The 22,111-nt window shown below is 33.1% G+C and overlaps 1 protein-coding gene across 49 annotated transcripts in view; it reads left to right on the top strand.

Moving 5' to 3' along the window:
* The window catches only part of RIMS1 (regulating synaptic membrane exocytosis 1), a 389,815-nt gene that overhangs the window by 285,173 nt on the left and 82,531 nt on the right, over positions 1-22,111 (top strand). For 15 of the 49 annotated variants that reach the window (XM_036413996.2, XM_045572606.1, XM_036413993.2 and 12 more), the window contains 2 exons: positions 9,464-9,535; positions 16,819-16,931. In XM_036413996.2, the coding sequence (XP_036269889.1) occupies positions 9,464-9,535; positions 16,819-16,931 (185 nt within the window). Of the gene's footprint in view, positions 1-2,911; positions 2,996-9,463; positions 9,536-15,577; positions 15,761-16,818; positions 16,932-20,731; positions 20,762-22,111 lie in introns of all 49 variants that reach the window. The other 34 variants (XM_045572599.1, XM_045572604.1, XM_036413992.2 and 31 more) reach the window with 9 other exon arrangements.

The raw sequence follows: 22,111 nt of genomic DNA, 5'->3' as shown, positions 1-22,111 counted from the left end.
TTCAGATTTAGTTTCTAATATCATAATAGTCCACAAATATTTTATTTGTGCTATTTGTGAAATGAATGATTCATATTGCCATGTAATTCCTCTTTTGGATAATGAAGCTGTTGGCCATGTTCTGCCAAGATATATGCACTGTTGGAAGATGTCCACATATGAAAGTGTATATATTAACTACACACTTAAATACATACATATTTGTCTTAAGGTGTATAGTGCTGAGGGAAAAGCCACAATATAAGAACTATTTAATTGCTTACTGAGTCCTGACAGTTCTAATTCTCTTACATCTCATCAATGGGTCCCCTCTCAACTATTTATTTCTTAGTTAAGGTTTTCATTATTTCTTACCTGTACTACCACAAAACCTATAGTTTTATCTCCTTATTATCTACTTAAATATTTATAAATACTTATTGATTATATATTCTGTGCTATGCATAATTTATGTATCTCTTTTAGCACAACACAACACTATAGTGCCTTATGCAAGGAGCTCACAGCCTTTTAATTCAGTCCCATAGACATCAAGGTAATCTCTTTTTTATTCTGGGTCCAGTGAAAATTATGGGCTCCCAACAAGGTAGATGTTCCTGAATTAATGAGTTTAGCATGCCTGATATTAAAGTACTAAAATGTAACATAAGCCAGCTGTTAGGGTGGCTTAGTTCAACTTCATGATTAATAACTACAACATAGCCTGCCATGTTTGAAGCTGTGTGTATGGCTCAATCACAGGGGACAAAGAGTTTGATTTTGGTCCTTTTCTTTAGTGCAATAGAAGGAAAGGATTAGGAAATTGCATACATTTTAAAAGCATATAAAACATTCTAGTCTATTTGCAGCTCACAAATGTAAGATACTAAAATGTATGTAATATCTGTTATTTGGGGGTAGGGAATTCGGTATAAATTGATCCAACTCCCATAATATAAAATATATGAGGAAAAAGCAAAGGCAATTCTTATATTGGTATTACCTATCAGCATATTCAGAAGGACTTTGAGTGTACAAATATACATGAAGTATGCTAAATATTTCTTCAAAAATTACCTGTTAATGGCTTGTATTCACAATTGCTTGTTTCTAAGTGTACATCTTTTTCCTTCACAGCTTTCACTGCATGTTCAATAATTACAGCATTTTTATTTTTTATTTTTGTGTTCAAAATAAACAACACAGGGACTGGAATTTTGCCTCAGAAAGCAAGGTTATTCATAATCCTGTTGAGTTAATATTCCTTATTACTTTACAAAAATACAGAACTCTATTTTTGTGTTTTCAATAATACCATAAGTTTTAATACAACTGAATATAGCAATGTAGAAACACTGCAGTTGTCATTGTTTTCACTTATTTGAGAAATATTTCTCTTTTTTTGTATTTGGAGAAGAAAAGCCAGTAAAGTAAAAACGATACATTTTAAAGCATTCATATTGGATTGACCAATTGTTTAAATAATTATGTAATTTAAAATTAATGTCAGATGTTTTTTAATGTTACAAACATATAACACATTTAAGAATACATGCTACACAGTTTTTCCTCTGTCCAAATTCTACTGTTTAATATCTTTATTTGCTTCACAGCTTCCTCTAAAGCCCTGCTTGACTCGGGCCAAGTCTGTCTACCTAGAGCTGACAGATTAGGCACAGGCTTCCAAGGAGCTTTCTGAATTAAGTACCTGCTGACCTCAGATATCCTGTTCACATGTTAACAGCCCTTTTCTGATTTTGTCCAAATTGTCTAAAACATCCAATTAGCCAAGTTATTAAAAAAAAAAAAAAAAGGCTGGATTTCTTTTTTGAAACATTAGGCTAGTCTACTTGGGTAACTAAAAAATCTTACAGCTAGATGAGTCCTTAAAGATCATTCCATTATCCCTTGTTGCATATGAGGAAGCCAATATATGGAGAAATTATCCTGTTCCATGTGTTTAAATCTGATACACAAAATTTTCCAAATTTGGCCTGCTCAGTCCCTGATTGCCACTTTTAAGTTTTTGACCGGTGGCTTCTAAATTGTGGTTATACACAGGCAGAATATCAAAATAGTTTAACAGAGGAATGAACCAAGTTTCAAACACTTGTTTAAATTTTAATCACAAAAAGTGTATTATTATAAGTGCCAAAATTAAAGAAAGACAACTATTTAACCAATGGAGAGCTACTTTTGCAAGTAAAGATTACACATTTTATTAAAGGTAGTGCCATTTTAGAATGACGCATATCTGTGTTTCTTGTTTTTATTCATCAGTAATTTTTAAATTTCAGTAATTAGTGCTGCAGTTTTTCCCAAGAAAACTTGCTAAGACTTCACTGCTAGCATCCACACAAAGGATTTCTTCATGCCATTGTTTACACACTAGAGAACATTTTGATTTCTTCCACTTAAACTGTGTCTACTTTGAATTAAAGCTATACATCTTACCTTTACCATTTGATCCAGTAATTTCAAGGCCTACTATCAAATAGGCCTGGGTGGCTTATTATACCTCTTTTATTCAAACATAAGACAGATACTTAAGAATGCATCTTTCTAAATTTAAAGTTACATACATTTGTATGTGTGTATAGCTAGGTATAAAAACACAAGTACATTTTAAAAGGACAAAATTACAATAAAGAAATTTAAAAAAATAAAAGGGAAAAAAATTACATTCAATAGATTTCAAATACCTTCTCAAATAAATTGGTTTTTTATTCACTTAAACGTTTTAAGATCTTATTTTCTTATAGTATTATATTGCAATTTGTCTTTTCAAAGTTTGTAAAGATGAGTTATTGATCAAAGAATCTACACTTTGCCTTTTTGGAGTGCTTTTCCAGTCCTACTGTTCCATATGTTCTTTTATTTTAAGAGTTACTAAATGTCCTGTTTTTTCCTGTCTTGTTCATTGGGCAAACAGGGGTAGATGGTCCCCTTCCCTAGATAGGAGACGACCTCCTAGTCCCAGGATTCAAATCCAGCATGCTTCTCCGGAGAATGACAGGTACTAGTCAACTCCTCCTAACAGACAAGTGGCTTCCAGAGGCTAGTAGGCCACAAAGTTAAGGATAACCAAGAACAATGTTGGTTATGACATGCTTCCTTTCAGGGGCAAGAGCCAGATGTGCTGTGATTCCATCAATACATGCATCCAGCTTTAATAAAGCACCTCAGAATTAGTGCCATGAGGGTAGCATGCCTGAAATGAATGGCTGTGTGCAAACACAGAAGGTTGATTCCAGTGGAAGAGTTGTTTTAAGGATGAACATCTATTTCATAGTTTTCAATTTCGAAGAACATAATTAACTGTTGTTTTGTTTACATATGAATAACTAAAAATTCTCAGGTGCTTTAAAATATGTTAAAATCTGTCCAGACCTATTCTTTGTTTTATTGGTTGATGGTGTAGTCTCGGTTGTCTTGTTTTGTTACCACATAAGCTTGTTTTTAATAAAATACAGGCTTTGGGGTATATTTAAAAATGTCTGATTTAGAGTAGAACACCTCGTTCTTATATATAATACTGTGTTTTTACGCCAAAGGCTTTCAAGGGCTAGGGTCAGTCTACAAAGTAGGGTGTTGTGTTTTTTTTTTTTTATTTTTTTAAAGCATCTGTGCTTTGAATCTACTTCATTCTGATATATCAGAAGTGCTGCAATATATATTTTTCATTGATTTGTTATCCTCAATTGAAGTTTACTCAGTTCTCTTGTTTTATGGTGCTTGTTATATTTTAATATAGTTCTTATCTTCAAATATCTTTCCTGACTTGGATGCTTCTCTTTTAGTGTAAGCAGAAATTCAGTTAACACATTGGTAATTTTTATTAAGTAGACAGCATATATGGTATTTTAGAAATAGAACAACTAGTTATGGCAGTGTACTGGTTCCTTTTTTTTTTTTTTAAGTATGTGTGTATAGAGCAGAGTAATTGTGACCTTATTTAAGAGTAATATCATTTATTTTCTGTATCCATAGTCCATACATCTTCAGGATTTCAACTTGAAAGAAACATTAAACACTGTCAGAACAAATCAATAAATAATTTTACAAATGTTGGGAAAGATCACAAACTGCTATTTTATGAAGGCTTTTGAGATAGTTTATCATTTACTTGTTACTATTGCTTATATTTATATATTTTGGATTTAAAAGTTATTTCTTCTGCTGCTGTCTGATTTATAGAATAACATTTCTGGGACTAGAAAAATTAGCAAAATCTTTCATCTAAAAATATTATAAATTTAAAGTCTTTTCAAATAAGAATATACAATAATTGTATAAATCAAATAAAACTTTATCTCCACATTGCTACTCACTGTTTATAACAAATACTTAATGTATCTCTACTGTGTGCACTATTCTAATGGCTAAAGCCACAATAGTGTTTATAAAAGCCAAGGTCCTGGCTATCAAGGAACTTACATTTTATTTTGTAAAAAGCAATTCTGAGAAGCCTTTTATTTATTCCAAAACAAGTGAGTCAGATAATTTAATCTTATTGAGATATGTAATCAGTGTTTGAGTACAGGACAACCAAAGATGATAGTTTTTGTAATGAACATAATGTAAGTTTATCTGGGCCTGTGTGAGCAAAACAGAATCCAAATAATAGATTTTAGTTCTTATATACATGAAAATTAGTTATCATATAAAGACATATGAATTGTAAATTATATTATTTGATTTCATGGATTACATACATAACTTTAAGGATAGATTTAAGCTTCAGAAATACCCCTTTTAGATAAGATTATAAAGAAATTATTACTAATACATAATTATGAATATATACTTGACTCTTATTATGACTTTTTGGTGTAGAAATTCTTTGTTAAACAAAAAATGTATTTCAAATACCTTGATATTATGATTTATTGCTGTAAGGAACAAAATTATTTGCAATAAGTTTTTATTATGAAATTTATGTAACTGTAAAAATGAGACATCATTTCATCAAAAATTATAAGGTAGCTATGTCAACCACTTGGCAAAACTTAACACTTGCATTTACCTCTTATCAGTTTTTTTACTCATTCAGAAGTTTCTACCAATTTGCAAATGAAGTGAACATGTCATTATATTTGCAGATAGTGAATATAGATAAGATGGCTTTTGTCCTGGGTAGCTGGAAAATATTCTAAAATCAGTGACAACTCATACAATCAGACTTCGGATATCCTGGGTTGGGGCCATCATTGACAATTTTGAAAATAATATTTAATTTTTAAAAGTAAACTTTTGCTTCAGAGAATTTTCTAGTAAGTTGGAAAGCAGTTAGTTGACCTCTTATTTCTCATCGTATGCAGACACACACAAGTTTGTAATTTCTCAATAATTGAGTTTCACTAGTAACCAATCTTGCTGTTATCTGAAGTGGTTCAATAAATTTGTTTTGAACTCACAGAGAAATACTTTTATCTAAATATAAGAGTAATTTTTAAAGTTATAGGATATTTACAACAATAAAGGGGGGGGGAATAGAAATTTGTAGCCTCAGGGAATGTTCTGACTTTAAAAATGTAGTGAAAATTTTCTTGCAGCTTTGTTACCAAAAATGTTGAGACTGTTAAGAATATAATTCCAATGACAATGTATCCCTTTGTAAATAACATTATTTTAATATATAAGTAGTAACTTCTATCAACCTTTATGTACGTAACTATGAATCATAATGTCGGTATACTTGTGGCTTCCGATTAACCACGATTTGCGAGTAGCAAGTTAGAAAAAAATGTATTTTAATACATTTTAAATTAACTGCATTAATGATAAAAAATGTAAATGATATTAAATGATAAAAAATTTTAATATAACAAAAGCATGATAAAACTCAAAATAAGAAGATATGATGAAATCAGTATAACTCTGTTTCATTCACTTCTGTTCAGGGATTCCTTCAATAAACATTAAATAATTCAGTGTCACTGAGTGGCTTAGTGGACAGAGAACCTGGGGACATGCTGTTGGTGTCCCCACCAACTAATTACCTTGGGTTGTCAATTAAACTTTCTAGGGCTTAGTTTTCTCTTCTGTAAACTTAGATACTTGTAGAGGAACTCTCTGAAATCTAATTGAGACACTAGTTAGACTCAAATTGATTCATGCTCCCTGTTGAATCATGAGAAACATACGTTGATCCAGTAATAATGGCTGACACTTCATTATACATAAGGCAGTAACCAGAGAGCAGTTCTTATTTGAGGTATTTTATAATACACTGAAGCTTAGGAAACAGTGCAAAGTTTTTTTGTTTTTTGTTTTTAATTCACTTGATGTAAACTGAGTTTTATAGTTAGTTTTTTTTAACTTATTTTAACTTTTTAGGCTCTCAAATTCTAGTATAGTACTCAAACTATTACTGTTTTTAACCATCCACTCAACAAATAGTTGTTAAGCAGATACTGTGTGCTCTGTATTTATGTTACAATAATAACCAGACACAGTTCCTAACCACAAGGAATTTAGAAGGACTAGTTTAAGGTAGGAGGTAGTTTATGACACTGTGATGTATTTTATTATTACATGATTAATAGTTTCAATACTATAATACATAAATATAGGTTGATTTTTTTCTAACCTTTTTTCATTTACATAGCACAAGCTTTTATTTATCTCTAGAAAGACCTGTGTTTCAAGCATTACAGTATATTCTCAGCTATAACTTGGGATTCAGGGTAGAAACTACATTGGAGTTTTAAAATTTTTTCTCTAGTCTCACTTTTTACTGAATTATCATAATTAAGTGTATATCATTTTCATTCAATTTGAAGATTCTTCCAAGTGGTTGGAAGAATTATAAGTACATATGCTGTGCAGAAATATTTAGAAGAATATTCAACAAAATAAATTTCTATGGCATTTAAAGAGAGAGGGGAAAAAAGGACATCCTTAAGATGGTTAAAAATGAAAACAATTAAAAAGTTAGATGTTTGAACTTTTTTATTAATATTTATCACCCAGTTAGGAAGCATTGAATCTTATTTAATATGTTTAAAGCACCTACCCCTTGCTGTTCTAAGCAGTGCTGTAACTACCACAAATCCTCGTTCTACATCATAGTATGAAACTATCATTACTGAAATACAAATACCACATAATATTGATATGTTTAGAATTAGCAAACCTGTGAGGTGGTAGTATTTTTATTGCCACTTTGCAGTGGGGAAACAACAGGAACAGAGAGGTTTAAGTAATTTACCTAAAATTACCCTGCTAGACAGAGATAGCACAGAGATTAAAATGAGGCAGTCTGACCCAGCATCCAAGCTTTTAGTTACTACGTTTCGGTATTATTTATGCTACAGATGCAATGTGCATAGGATATTATTACGGACCCAGTTCATTTCATGGTTTGACATGTAATAACTACGTGGGTTAGAGCAAATTATTTAACCTCTCAGTCTCAATCTCCTATTCTTAAAAAAATAGGATAAAAGAGTAGTACCTGTCTGGCTGGCTTGGTGTGATTAGATGAGACAATGCAGGTACATGATCATGCTAACATGCAGCAAGTGTTAGATATTAGAGCCATCATCATCATTGTCATCAGCATCATCAATTATGGTGATGATCAATCTAATATATGAATCATTCAGTTTTAGGAGATGAGAAGAGGAAGAGCTAAGAGTTTTACAGAGGAAGTAAATAAACTCTCATTGAGTCTAGAAAGATCCATACAAATTACTAGGGGTGGGAGGAAACGCAGACAAGTTCTAAAATATGCCTATAAGTATTTTGTCAGGCAATGTTAGAAAGTTTGTACAAAGGCTGCCAGATTCTCTACATCTCTAGCTCCCCCCACCCCAGTCTCTTGTCATCTGATGCTCCTCTTTTAGCACTTTCCTTTCTGGTCTCCTTACTGTGGCTTGAACATACCAGACACACAACTGGCCTCGGGCCTGTGACCTCGATGTTACCTTTTCCTGGACCATGCTTTCCCTGGATATATGCATGGCTAACTCCCTCACCTTATGTCTTTGTTAAAATGTCCCCGACTCAAGGAGTCCTTCCCTGAGCACCCTACATAAAGTGGTGAATTGCAGCTGCCCCCAGCCACTTCCCACCCACATTTCTGACCCTTCTTGCCTTGGTTTACTTTTTGTTGTCTTAGCAGGTATCATCTTTGAACATACTATATAGATTACTAGTCTGAGGGGTTTTGTTGTTGTTGCTTATTTGTCTTCTACCACTATAATGCCAATGAAAAGAAATGAGCAGGCCCAGCGGTCTCTGCGCCCTGTGAAGGCAGACTTGGTACTTTGAAGTGTGTCCCTAGTGCCTACCAGGGCTTGGCATAATGTATTTTTAACACTAAGGATATCTGACACTAATAAGTAAGCAGAGCAAAGGGAAGAGAGTAGTTCTTAAAAGTTCTCTTCACAGGAAAAAAACATTTAGTTTGTGTGGTGATGGATGTTGACTAAACCTATTGTGGTGACCATTTTGCAATACATACAAATATCAAATCAGTGTTTGTACACCTAAGCTAATATAATCCTATATGTCAATTATATCTTTAAAAAAGACAAGCAGTTTCCTCCTTAACATTGTTGAAAGGAAGGAATATTGGGAAAGAATAATTGCATAAATTATAGACAATCAATGACAGGTAAAATACAATTTTATTTATGGGCATTTTTATTTTTGGTATGTGAGTTTCTTCACCATGATATTTTATATTTATTTCAAATATATTGTAGTCCAGACACATTTTAGGTTAAGTAGGTATATGTAAACTGCCTTAGGGATATAAGCTTTACATATAAACATTATTTCTTTGGGAAAATGCACTTGGAGTCCCAAATGTTCAGTGTACATATGTACTTTTGGGTCATGGGGTAAACTGGGAACATTATTAGTTCTTTGACTTGTGACGTGATTGGCTTTTTAAAATGCTATATGATTGGGGGGGGGGGAAAGCCATACATAATTGCAAAGGCATCTTTATGATCATTTAATAGTTAATTTTAAATACTCTTACTTATGTCAAATGTTTCACTATGGCATTTTCTTTTCTTCATAATTCTGTGGGAGAAAAAAGGAAATAAAGGAAACATCTTTGTAACACCAACTTTCATCTTGTAAAAGTGAAGTCATTTCACCCCTTTGTGGTCTGTTTGCACTTAAACCATTGCTGTCATCACATCTGTCATCACTGCATTCGCCATCGGATTTGTTTGCTCATTAGGAGAGGCACAGTTGCTCAGCAGGCGTCCCTGTTAAGTCATTCCTGTTGACTTGCCCATCTAGACTAATGGAATGTCAGCTTGTTGTCTTCTGTTGGACAATTTATGTCTTCCACACAGTACAAGTTCTGATTTTTATCTCATTTTAAAAAGTTCTGACTGACAAAACCATTAGGTAAGATGGTTCCCATTTTTCATGCCTGTTGCTTTTATCATTGTATGATGTTACCGCAGCCTTATTCATCATATTTTTTTTTTTATTTCTTTAACACTTCATTCCACAGGCACTCCAGAAAATCTGAAAGATCTAGCCTCCAAAAACAGACTAGGAAAGGCATTGCTGCTGATGCAGAAAGGTAGGCTCGGTGTTGTGCTGTGCAGCCATCTTCTGTTTTATTAACGCACTCAGGGTGCCTTCACTCGGATTTTATATGATCAGATCAGCTCTTATACACAGATGGTGATATTGAGAGATATTTGTGTAAATAAATCACCTATGTGGGAATAGTATCATCAAAAAAACAAAACAAAAAAACAAAAAACAAGAGTGAGGCAGCCCTTATATCTTAGGGATCAAGAAAAGTCTCACATAGAAATTTTAGTGATTATTCTGATTTTAAAAGAGAATTAAATGCATATTTATTTTTGTATACATACTAGGACATTCATAATTTGTTTCTGAGATTATGTTAACAATGAACATAGTACCTAAATATGCAAATATTTTATTTGAGTATGTTATTTATCTGAATAATGCCTTTTAAAAATTGTTTTCCTACAAATGGATAATCTAAGAGTCTACTTGTATATTGCAACCAAAGGTATTTGTTTAGTTAACTTAGAAATTATTAGAATTGCTGATCTTTCATTTGTGTAATTCCTCTAATTCTGCAAATTTTTTTTTAATATTTTGAGTGTGAGATATTTGTTCACATTTTACATAGTTGTAAGAAACACCAAAAATCCAATTAACATATTTATTCATCCAACTATTATTGAAAGCATGTAGGGTGAAATGGATTTAAATGAATAAGCATATTCAAGTATCATAAAAATATGCACAAGATACAGTGAGAACATAGGGAAAAGAGTGGGGTGCTGATAACTTAGGAAATATTTTATAAACAGGTGTTTCTTTAATTAAATCCAGATACATATATATATATATATATATATATATATATATATATATATATGTTTTTATTTATTTCAGAGAGGAAAGGAAAGGGAGAGAGAAATAGAATTGAGAGAGAGGCGCATTGATTGGCTGCCTTTTGCATGCCCCCTACTGGGGATCGAGCCCACAGCCCAGGCATGTGCCCTTGAGCAGAATCAAACTCGGGATCCTTCAGTCTGCAGGCCAATGCTCTATCCACTGAGCCAAACTGGCTATGGCTGAAATATCCTCTTGAGTTTGAGGAAACCATACCTATTTGGGAAGAGAGAACAGGATACAGGAGATGGGAAAGAAGTTTGAAAATATAACTGGAAAAATCTTTAAAGATTATGTTATGAATGCCCTTGTGGGCCATGCTACAGATTTTTATGTTCTACTTTATTCCATGATCCATTAATGAATGTACTTTCAAACTGGACGTACATGATTCATTTTAAGTTTGATCACTTTGACAGCATTTTGGAAGACAGATTGAAAGTTCTGAGGGTAGACTCAAGACACCAGTGAAGCTGTTAAATAGTTTTGATTAAAATAGAATCGGTATAACACATTGATTCAGTCAACTAACAAACTTGTGCCAAACTATTGTGCTTAGTCATGGAGTAAAATAGTGAGCAGGGAGAAAGGAAGGTTTTCCAGAAGATATTTACCTCTGAGCTGGGGTCAGAAAGATGAGTAGGTATTAGTCACATCAAGGGAGATGGGAAGGGAGATAGAATTTATTATTGGCTAATGGTCTTTGGGGATATTAACTATTAAGAGAAGTTAGAATGAGAAAGGATCTGGGAAACTCAAAAAGTGCTAAGTGGGAATTCAGTTTTACAAAGGAACTGGGCTTTGAGCAAGGGGGAGATGCAGAGAGTTTTAGAATTTTAGATAGATTAGATAGGTAGGTAGATAGATAGATAATACTAATAAAATAATACTAATTATGTTTCTATTTATGTATTCTTTATTGTCAACTCAGCCAACTGCAATCTCTTTACCAGCACTGTAAACACCTTACACTTACTAAATTTTAATCTTCAACCATTATTTATAACTATGCTGTCTCACGCACACACAATTTCGGTTATTTTGACATGACTGAAAAAAATTCCTCAATGCATTCTTTTCATTTTATTCATGCTTATTTATTTTGTACGTATTTAGGATGTATCAATGAATAATTTTTTTGTTTACAAAAAGATACAGTTTTACAAAATGTTTGATGATTCTAAATCAACTAAAGGTGCTTAACTCCTGATGAGTGATATTTGGGCCTCTCACTCTGCAGCACTGAAAATATCTGTAAACACAAATCCTCCCTTCAGTGAAAATAGCAGGATTTAAATGACTCTCAATATCAGATATTTGCTGCTTAAAGACCATATTCATATTACTCTTGCCTTTACTTACTTTGCCTGTAGGTTTTTATTTGTGTGTGTGTGTGTGTGTGTGTGTGTGTGTGTGTGTGTGCACGCACGCGCGCACGCGCGCGCCCCTCAGGCATGAAACAGCTCTGGCCACCGACACAGGCATCAAGCTAGAATGAATTAAGGACTGTACCTTTGCTTTGCCCCTGCTTGATATAAGAGTATCACTACCAATCAGGTATCTCCTTGCCCCTTGCCAGGGTGTTGCCTGTAGATTTTAATAAAGAAAACTCAAACCTTTCAGGTGTGTAGACTGATTTGGTTATAATTACAGCTCCTTCTTGATTTTTATTGGAGTGTAAATTACATACAGAGTTTTAAAGTGAATTGTTGAATAGCTAGTACAAAAGAAGAAATGTTTTGGATTTCCAAACTTTGGCTAGTTCTCATTTCATTAGAATATACCTTGAGTTGACATCTAACTACAGGAGCATTGAGGTCACAGTATGAATGCTGGGTATGCTGATTTTTAGCCTTTGGGAGTTAATGACTTCTCCAAAGGCATCATACTACACAGTAATGCCGTGGCTTCTAGAACAATTTGCTGTGTAAGGATTGTAATTTTGAAGGCCTTTTGTTGGCCTAAACAAATTATGACGAATAGCCTTGTTAAGAAAATATCTTGAAAGACATGTTGATCATTTGCATATAGAACACAGGCAGAACAGAGCTCTGACTTCTGTGCCTAGCTGTTTAAAACAGTGCTTCAGATTCTTTGGGGAAACTCCTCAGTAAAAGTCTGACTTCTCACCCTCATATGAATTCTACCCAGTGAACTACTAGCTCCATTTTTGCATCCTATAATAGTGGCCTCATCTTGTGGGACCTACACTCTATCCTAATGGAAAGATGTTTCCTCAGGACTAGTATTTCGAATTACTTGAGTGTGCATTTTATGTTGATCCGATGCTGCTGGGAAGAGCTTGTTTAGGCTTGTCATGGCCATTATAGGAGGAACCATTTTGAAAATTTGACCTTAAATAGCACATGCATGTTCATCCTTTAAAAAGTCTTTTAAAAACACAACTATATTGTTAAGTAGCAACAGACGCAATTTATTGCAAGTCTGCTTATCGCAATATGTCTGACTAACCACCTAAGGTTTTGGTGAGAAATGTGTTTTACTTAAGTTCATGTCTTAAACACTAGTCGTAGGTGAAGAGAGTAAGCATGGAATGAACTTAGTGGTTGGATATGGATTTATGGATGGTGGACTAAGTCAGACACACTGAGGTTTAGTTAGAATTTTTCTCCAGAAGACTCATTGTTTTTGTTTTAAAAATATGTGATATATATAGACCTATATGGCAGATTGGGTGTTCACTAAATGCCATTTTCAATATGTTTTGTTTCTTCCAACTCTCAGAAGCTAATACTATGAAATCTTGCTAAAAAATTTAATACTTGGACATATATTTCTAATTGTCTGACAAGTTTAACAGAATGTCCAGGGGTGTGAACTTCCTTTTCTTTTTCTTTTTTCATCATAGAAGTGTATTCTACCTCAATAGGCAGAAAAGATAGAATTTGGGGACTCCATAAATGTGTGTGGATCTTGCCTTTAGCTGAGTTTCTCTCTGTCTTTTGGCAAGTCACTCTATGGTCCTCAGTTTTTCCATCCATAAAATAGGGATAATAACACTTCTCAGAGCTGTTGTGATATACAAGCAAAGAACATACATATGGGGATATATATATATATATATATATATATATATATATATATCACATTCAGCCATACAACCATACATCAAACATACATACATGTAAACACACATAGCCCCAGTGCCTGGCATGTATAGATGGCTTCATTTTGATGCTCAGTAAAGAAAATTTGTGACTATCATTCTACTTACCTCTCATTCTCTTCTGTTCCATTCTCTATTATGGTTGTCCTTCATCTCATTCTTACATTCTTAGCCCCACCATTTCATTGAAAAGATAAAAGCTCCACCACCTAGATTCTCTGGAGATTTCACTCCTCTGCCTCAGAATTTTTTGTTTAAGTCTCCTTTCCTCTTGACTAAAACAAGCTGTACTTGTGGCCATTATCTCTCACATTCAAAACCTTGCTCTTCTCTCTTCACAGTGCATTCAGCTGTCCTCAGTTTTTCTGCCTCAGTTTCTCTGCCTGTGATTCATCCTTCCTGCCACACTCCTCTCTCTTCTACACTTCTTTCAGGAAAAGTTTTCTGTGCCTCCCCTTTGGTCTGTGCTTTCATATTTGTTATTGGTTGGCTGTTGTCAGGAACTGTTTTGTTACTAAGAGACTTCTAGTTCATGTCAGAGGAAAAAAAATAGATCTGGCGAGAAATGATTAACCTGAAATAGTACAAGCTTCTATCACTGTAAAATAAGTACAAATCATACTGCAAATGAAGAAAAGAAAAAAATCCATACCTGTTTTAAAGAAGCATATATACAGGGTAGGGCAAAAATAAGTTTACAGTTGTGAGTGTGGGAAAGTTTATTCTTGTGTTGTTATTATTGTATTATTTTCTATATGAACAGCTGTAAACCTATTTCCCCATGCTGTATAGTAGTCCCTACTTATCCACTGGGGATATTTTCCAAGACCCCCAGCAGATGCCTGGAACTGCAGAGAGTACGGTACTCTATGCACACTATATTTTTGCCTATCCATACATACCTATGATAAAGTTTAATTTACAAATTAGGCACAGTAAGAATTAACAATGATAACTAATACAATAGAACACTAAAACAATACACAGTAATAAAAGGTATGTGAATGTAGTGTCTCTTTCTCTCTGATAACTGATCTGATAATTGAGGTGGCTACTAAGTGACTATCAGACAGGTAACACACCTGCAGTGTAGATACACTGGGCAAAGGGATGATTCACATCCGGGTAAGAGGGTAGGCATGGCACGAGATTTCATGTGCTACTCAGAATGGCATGCAATTTAAAACCTATCAATTATTTATTTCTGCAATTTTTTCATTTAATATTTTTGGGTCACAGTTGACTGGGTAACTGAAACCACGAAAAGCAAAACTGTGGATAAGGAGAGACTACTGTTGGTGTAAACATCAGTTTTAAATTAGTAATCCTTAACTCATAAATAGGCTTCATGATAATTTTGAATTTCATATTGAGATAACTGTCAGTTTATGGACAACTGTATCTTCAGATATTTTTTAGATATTAAAGGACATGATATCCCTATGTCTGCCCTTTGCATTTAGTCAGTTCAGGGATAAAGCTAACTCCATCTCATTATGTCATTTTAATTTGTTGGACTGTTTAAAATTAACCTCAGAAGATGTCTTCCTGTTTACTATTTGGTATAGACTTTCCTATTGCAGAGTAAAAGTGGGCATACACATTGTAAAAATATACACAGAGGTCTTCAGTGTATATTTCTTCTTGAAAGCAAGTGCTTAAAATATCCCTGTGGTCATTATTGTAATCATACTGACATTTAAATAGGGTATCTTTATGAGCTTTTGCTCAGTTCTAGAGTTCTAGGTTCTAGAGATACAGCTGAGGGGAGAGGGAGAGAGAGCAGGCAGACTGAAGTCTCTGCCCTTGTGGAACTTATAAGAACTTTATTACAGTGAAGGAGTCTGGCCTTCCAAAACCACTTGGCGTGCATATTTGCAATAACCTGTCAGTTTGAATAGAACTGCATTTCCGACATCACACGATGGGTTTCCTTCTGGGTTTTAAAAATAATGGTCTTGTAAGTGTAACCCGGTTTTCCTCGGACAGATGTGTTGGTGTCAACGTTAATGTGAACCTGCTGCTGACTGAAGATCTCTTTTGACCCTAATGTTTTAGGGTTCTCCCACCATGTCTTTCTAGAAGGGGATACGCAGCCCCAAGAGCGACTGATCAGCCAGTCCTTAGGGGAAAACATCCCGCTCGCTCGAGGTCGAGTGAGCACTCTAGTGTCAGAACCCTGTGTTCTGCCCACCACCTTGGCCCCGGAGGGTCGGCGCCACCTTCTCCGCTTCTGACCAGGTCGCTATTCAGTGTCCAGCTCAGCATTCATGTCCTGCCTCCGGGTGTTGGTGTGGTGTTGTACCTTCCCGAACACCCCACGCTTTCACTCATTACGACACCATGACTCTGATTCCGCTCTTTGTGACACTTGAACCTCTCCCACATCCTCTCTTACTTGCATCTATTTCCACTGTGCTGGTGGTATTCTCTAGTTTCTGCCAATTAGCTATCATTAACGATTAAATTTGGCTATGTTATGTCCTTCCATCATCTGTTTGTGGCATATCCATATATATATATATAAATTTTTAAGTATATAGAGTTCTTTATAAGATATCATGTGGAATCAAATGTCTATTTGCTTTAAGAAGTATAAAAAATAAAAATAAAAACATTTTACAGGTGCTTAGTAAAAGCTTAGTTTTAAAGGTGTTTAGTGAAAAGAAAGTATGTTTCAATGCCAGCAGGTGGAGGTCAGCTTACTCCTGCACGGTGGTAACATATCTGCCTGCTTCTAACATTTTTTACTTGTAATTTCATAACACGTATCCAAGGTTATTTATTTTTAAATCTTTTAATATTTTCCTATTTAAAAATAAAGTACGTGGTGATATATATAAAGTCTGCAACTACAGCTGTTTTTATCACTTATAAATAATTCTCAGTAAAAATGTGAATTAAATAGTAGCATTTAGGTAACAGCCTTTCTTAACTAATGTACCCATGCTGTGAAGATTCAGAGGCTGGGAGTACATATATTTGGCTCGGCACGACCGAAAATGGATAACCTAACAGAAAGCCACAGCTTCATGGGAAGTTCATGAAAAGAAGTGAGTCTGAGTCTGCCCAGGTCGGGAATTTATTATGCAGAACTGTGTGACAGACACTGGCCTACCTCTTTTAGCCCCTTTGGGTAATAGTTTTACACATATAGTAAAAAGTATTTCATTTTTCTTCCAAAGGCCTTGTTAGGGATTTTATACTGTATTAATAGTGTCAGGAAGAAGGAAAAGGTTTTTGTCCGGCCCTCTTGGGATTTTATGGTTTCATTTCCCCCCTTTGTTGTTTGTTCCCAGGACACACCGACAAGGAAGTCCATCCCACTCTCCTCCTGCGGACACTTCCTTCAGCAGCCGGAGGGGCAGACAGCTCCCACAAGTGCCAGTGAGAAGCGGCAGTATAGAACAAGGTATCCACTAAAGAGAGATCATTGTCCAAAAATCTTGGGTTTGAGAACCACCTCTTGATATGTCTTTTAGTAAACAAATAGTATTTTGATTACATGTAGTTTGCTGAATCCTAAGAATTTAAGTTTCTTAGAATTTTATTCCCAGTACCAAGTTATAATAGTTCATGATGGAGACTGTGTTTTTGCTAAGTGAGTGAATGAATGAATTTTAGTTGGTCCATTGAAAGAATGGATTGAGCCCTGCAGATATCTTTTTTACAAAGGACAAAGAAGGAAAATTATATTTTTAAAACCTCAGTGCACTATGGTATGTTGTATTAAGAGTTATTTGACCATGTTTTTCAAATATGTCCTTGATTAAATACTTAACCACATATAAGTCTTTACTAATGTGTTTTATTTGAAATTATTTGCAAGGTCTTGTGTTTTTGTATAAATTTGGTAAAAAGTGATTTACAGTACACAGTTCAGTGTTTTGTTAACAGTTTGTGTTACTTAAACTTTTTCTTAAGAATATACACACTGTGTTTTATTTTCTTGGAATTGGGTGGGAGTATTTTGATAATGGAAATAAATTCCCTAAAATATCTTGGCAAGATAATTTAAATATTGGGTTAAAATAGTCACTGTGTCCTCCATGTGACCTGAGGTGCTATTCCATTTCTCAGTAGGCGAGATGATGTATTATCAGTACTGTATATGTTATCACATATTTTAACAGGGAATTGTTAAGCAGTTTCCTGGAATAATTTTTAATTTAGGGTTCTAACATAAATGCAATGGACTCACATTCAAGACATAATCAATTAAAAAAAAAAAAGACATGTTTTATAAAACTTTATTTTTTTTGAAACAACTGAAAGGTTAACATCTTGAATAATTTTTCAACAGTGTTGGTTGTTAGCGATGTTTTCTTGTATTCCACTCTGAGTTGAGAGTGTTGGGTACCTGTTTCCTCACCTAATTGAAGTGCTCTATTGAATGTATCACAAAATGTTAAGAGTTCTAAAAAGATAAATGCATTGTTTACAAGACTGATATGACGGAATTGGTGAGCAGAATACTTGGTTATCGAAACATTAGTGTAGATTTTTAGAAGGACCCGCTTATTCATAGAGGCATGCTGCTCTAGTAATCTCTGGGTTTGTATTGTTTTTAAAAATCATACATCCCATTGATATGTAATGCTTTGCTATGCAGACTTCATATACAGGTACCTAGTTCATTGGGAAAATATGAAATGTTTTCTTTTCTAAAATAGCAATTCCCTGGAATTCTCATTCATATGTTTAATAAGTTTTCTTTTTCCTTGGGAACATTTTGAGAAGAGAATTTGTAATTTGTATTATTAAGACTGTAATTAGCAATAGCGATAGCCTAGATGAAATGGATTTTTTTAAAAATTGGTGTTTATGTAAATTATCAAGTCATGTCTTCCTGTTGCACAACTAAACAAATCATGCATTTTGGTGTTTAGCTGCAAACGTAGTATTACTGGTCATATCTTGCTCAAGATTGAAATCTAAAAAGTCATGTGTTCCTAAAATTCTTTGCATTTCCTCCAGTTCCTGAAACACTTCAGGTTCAAATCAAATAAGGTTACTGCTTATAACTCTCATATACTGAGGTTATAGTTATATTATTTCTGTAAAATAAGAATTGCATCTTTGAAATCAGTTGGATTGTATGCTGGGTTTGAGTGTTTAAAAAAGCTCATGTTCTATTTAATATCAACATTACTATTTATTATATTCATATTCACAGTTGTCTTTCAGATAAATCATCAATTTGTAAGGATTGAATTGAGGTGGTAAGAAATGAATGACTGAGGATGAAATTGGTGGCGTTATTTTGCTATTTAACATCACAAAGACAATAGTAACCACTTACTTGAGTTTCCTGAAATTCATGGTTATATAAATTCAACCTATTGAGAATATAACAACACATCTTATATCTCAGTGTTTTTCTGTAATTAAAATAGATTTGGTTTATTTTATGATATGTGCTTAATATGTGCTTTGGATAAAAATGCCCATCATGTTATTGCTGACTTATTTCAAACTGAACAGTCTTTGTGTATCCTAAAATATATTTTTAAAAGTACACTTCTAACTTGATCCATGGACTAGAAAGAATTTAGCATATTCTACTTAACATTGACTGCATTGTTGTTTTTAGGGCTACAGATTAATTTTTTTTCTTTTGATATTATTTGTTAAACTTTAGTTCTATTTCTTTGAAGATTAATGCAGTTTATTTGCAATTGATTAAGGCTCTACTATAGTTGGCTTCCTTCCTTCTAGTCTTTTTTGTTTTTTTTTTTTAATTTTTAAGAGGGTATTTTTCATTTTTTAAAAAATAATTGAGCTGATAAGCAGTTGATTGGTAAGAGCTAATATTCCAAATGGTTTAGATTCCTGGATAGTGATACAACTTCTTGCTAATGTTATAAATAATTTTATTAAAACACAGTTTTTGGATACTGTTGTCCATATTGTTGTGTTTAGGATTCATGTTGAGATTATTAGTTTGGGTTTTTGGTTTGTTTGTTTTATTTTTCTGTAATTCAGTTTTACTACTCACTCTTTATACTATAAAAGCGATAAGTGTTATTTTAAAGGCCACTGTATCATTTGAAAAATCATTTTTACTTAATTTTTTATAACACTGTATTTCAGTGTTGTTTTTGATTTAGGAATGTCATGTGGAATTTATGTTAAAGTTTCGTTAGGGGAAAAGAAGAGGCTCTATTACAGTACAGATTTTGAGATAAAGTAGCTGAAAAAAAAAATAGCCTTAAAATTTAGGCAACTCAAATGGTATTGTGATAATTGAGAACAAAGATTTTCAAGAAACTTGACTGGTTATATTTCATTGTTGTATGCCAATGTCACCCTTCTATAGAATAAGGCTTGAAAACAACATATTGTTTGCATAAAAATGTTGTATGATACTTTTCTGAAACTAAATGATATTTTTTGTTCTCAATTGGATGTCTTTTATAAAAAATGTATTTAAAGATTATTCATGAATTAACACATGCTGTGCCACTTATATTTGTCTTATTATTATATCTGCTACCCATACTCTAATGATATTCCTCTTCAGAAATACCTAGATAGACTATTATTTCTCAGTAAGTAGTGTACCAACATGGAGGTTGATGTAAAGCTTTATGAAATGTCTAAGAAATATAGTCTCCAAGAACAATTTCACCATAACATGTTTTATTATCATTCATTTGAAAAGGATGAATTTTCGATATGGAAAATGTTACAGAATATTTTTTATAATGGAAAAGAAAATGCCTACTTTTAGTAAAAAATGGAAATTTTTTTATCACTGATTATATTAAATTTCAAATTATCTAAAGTGCTATATTTTAAATAAAAGATGTTAGTTATGAATATTAAATATATTTTAAATAGTTTTACAATAAAAAGTCACAATGGATTAAAATTAAAATGTTTCAGTAAAATTGATTCTGAAATATTTTTAATTCTTATACAGCAAGAAAAAATATCACAAAATATACTTTTCAAATTCCAAATGTATTAATTTTCCAGTTTCTGTTTATATTTTAAATATCTAAAATTGTATTCATTTGTTCTTTGGTTAATTTGAGAACCATATTTGAGATTTCCTCATGTTTGTCATTGTAATTTATCATGTAACGTTACATGTTATACCTTTCTATTATTCATACCATTGTGTTGATTCACATTTTCATGTCTAACTATAAATTTGCTGATTTTTTTCTTTTGTTTCCATCATTATGTGCATTTAATTCATTGAAGAACAAGAAAAATATAACTCTTCCACAAAAGGTAAATATTAATGTAACTTTTTAACCATTTAAAAGTGTTCCTTTCTTTCATAATATATGAGAAAGTTATATAAAAAGACTTATTGAAATGAGCAAAATTATTTAATAGTAGTCTTTTTACCTGCAGTGATTTTGTAGGACATTTGGTATTACTTTGTATTGGGAGCAATTCACATCAAAGAAGAAACTATTAAAGTTAAGAATATTTATCCACACTGACAACTAGAAAACAATTATTATTTTATATGTTTCTGTTTGCCCTGCTCTCATAGATAAGGATTTAGTTCATACTTTCTGTTCAGGTTAATATCTGATACAAAGGAATAGAAAATCCCTGGATTTTCCCTTCTAGATAGCATTAATCATATTGAATGTTTGGTTCCCACTGCAGTCGTGCATCTAGGAGGTAGCTGCCAAAATATTACTCCTCAGGATATCAATATTGTTTTAATGCCCACCAATTCTATCTTCCCAAAGGACAGAGGAAGAAAACCATTTGGGCTGCTGTGTTGGCACATTGTCACCATCCTATCTTGCTGTCTTTGGATCACATTTGATTTTTTTGGCTTTGGACTTGAGTTTCAAGTACATGCACACCTCATCCCGCTCTCATGTGCCACTCACATCATTTTCTATTCAGTGTCATTTTTGTCCTGATAGTTAAATATCTGAGCATGAGTTTTTGCTTAATGAAATAAGTCTTATAATACTTAAAATTATATAATGCTTTATAATGTAATAAAACACATTTACTCAATGTTTTCAGATTAATGATTGAATCAGTTTGTTGTCCATAGTAACCCTAAAAGTCCTGAGAGTAGCATCATCCCTATTATGAATGATAAACTCAGGTTAAAGAGATTAAGACCCAAGAGATTGACCCATTCACACTGATGATGAATAGCAGAATATGAGCCAGGTGTTTTACTTTTAACCTACTTCCACTATACTAATAGTAGATTCTTCTTTAATAGAATCCCAAATACATTATCCAAAACTCCTAATTTATTAAGGTATGTTTTATGTATCTCAGTGTTCTATTGTGGGAATGTGAGTTAATATTCAGTTACTATTTTAGTTTGAATTTACAACCTGTAATGCATACTCTGGCATAATGTCATACATACTAGTCAATAAATATATCTTAATAAAATATAAAATATTATTCAATGTAATTAAGATGTTTTGGTCCTTAGACTTTTCATAGATTTCTGGCCACCATTCATTTTTAATTCAGATGCCAGAGACACAAATGTAGATTCTGTAGTACAAAAATGGCCAGTGCTTTGGTACCTAGATTTAGAAGAATTTATTAGTATTTGCAAGATAACTTTTAGCATAATAAAAAAAT

The sequence above is a fragment of the Pipistrellus kuhlii genome, unplaced genomic scaffold (genome assembly GCF_014108245.1).
Source record: "Pipistrellus kuhlii isolate mPipKuh1 unplaced genomic scaffold, mPipKuh1.p scaffold_m20_p_5, whole genome shotgun sequence".
NCBI lineage: Eukaryota > Metazoa > Chordata > Mammalia > Chiroptera > Vespertilionidae > Pipistrellus > Pipistrellus kuhlii.
This window is presented reverse-complemented; position numbering and strand designations above follow the sequence as displayed.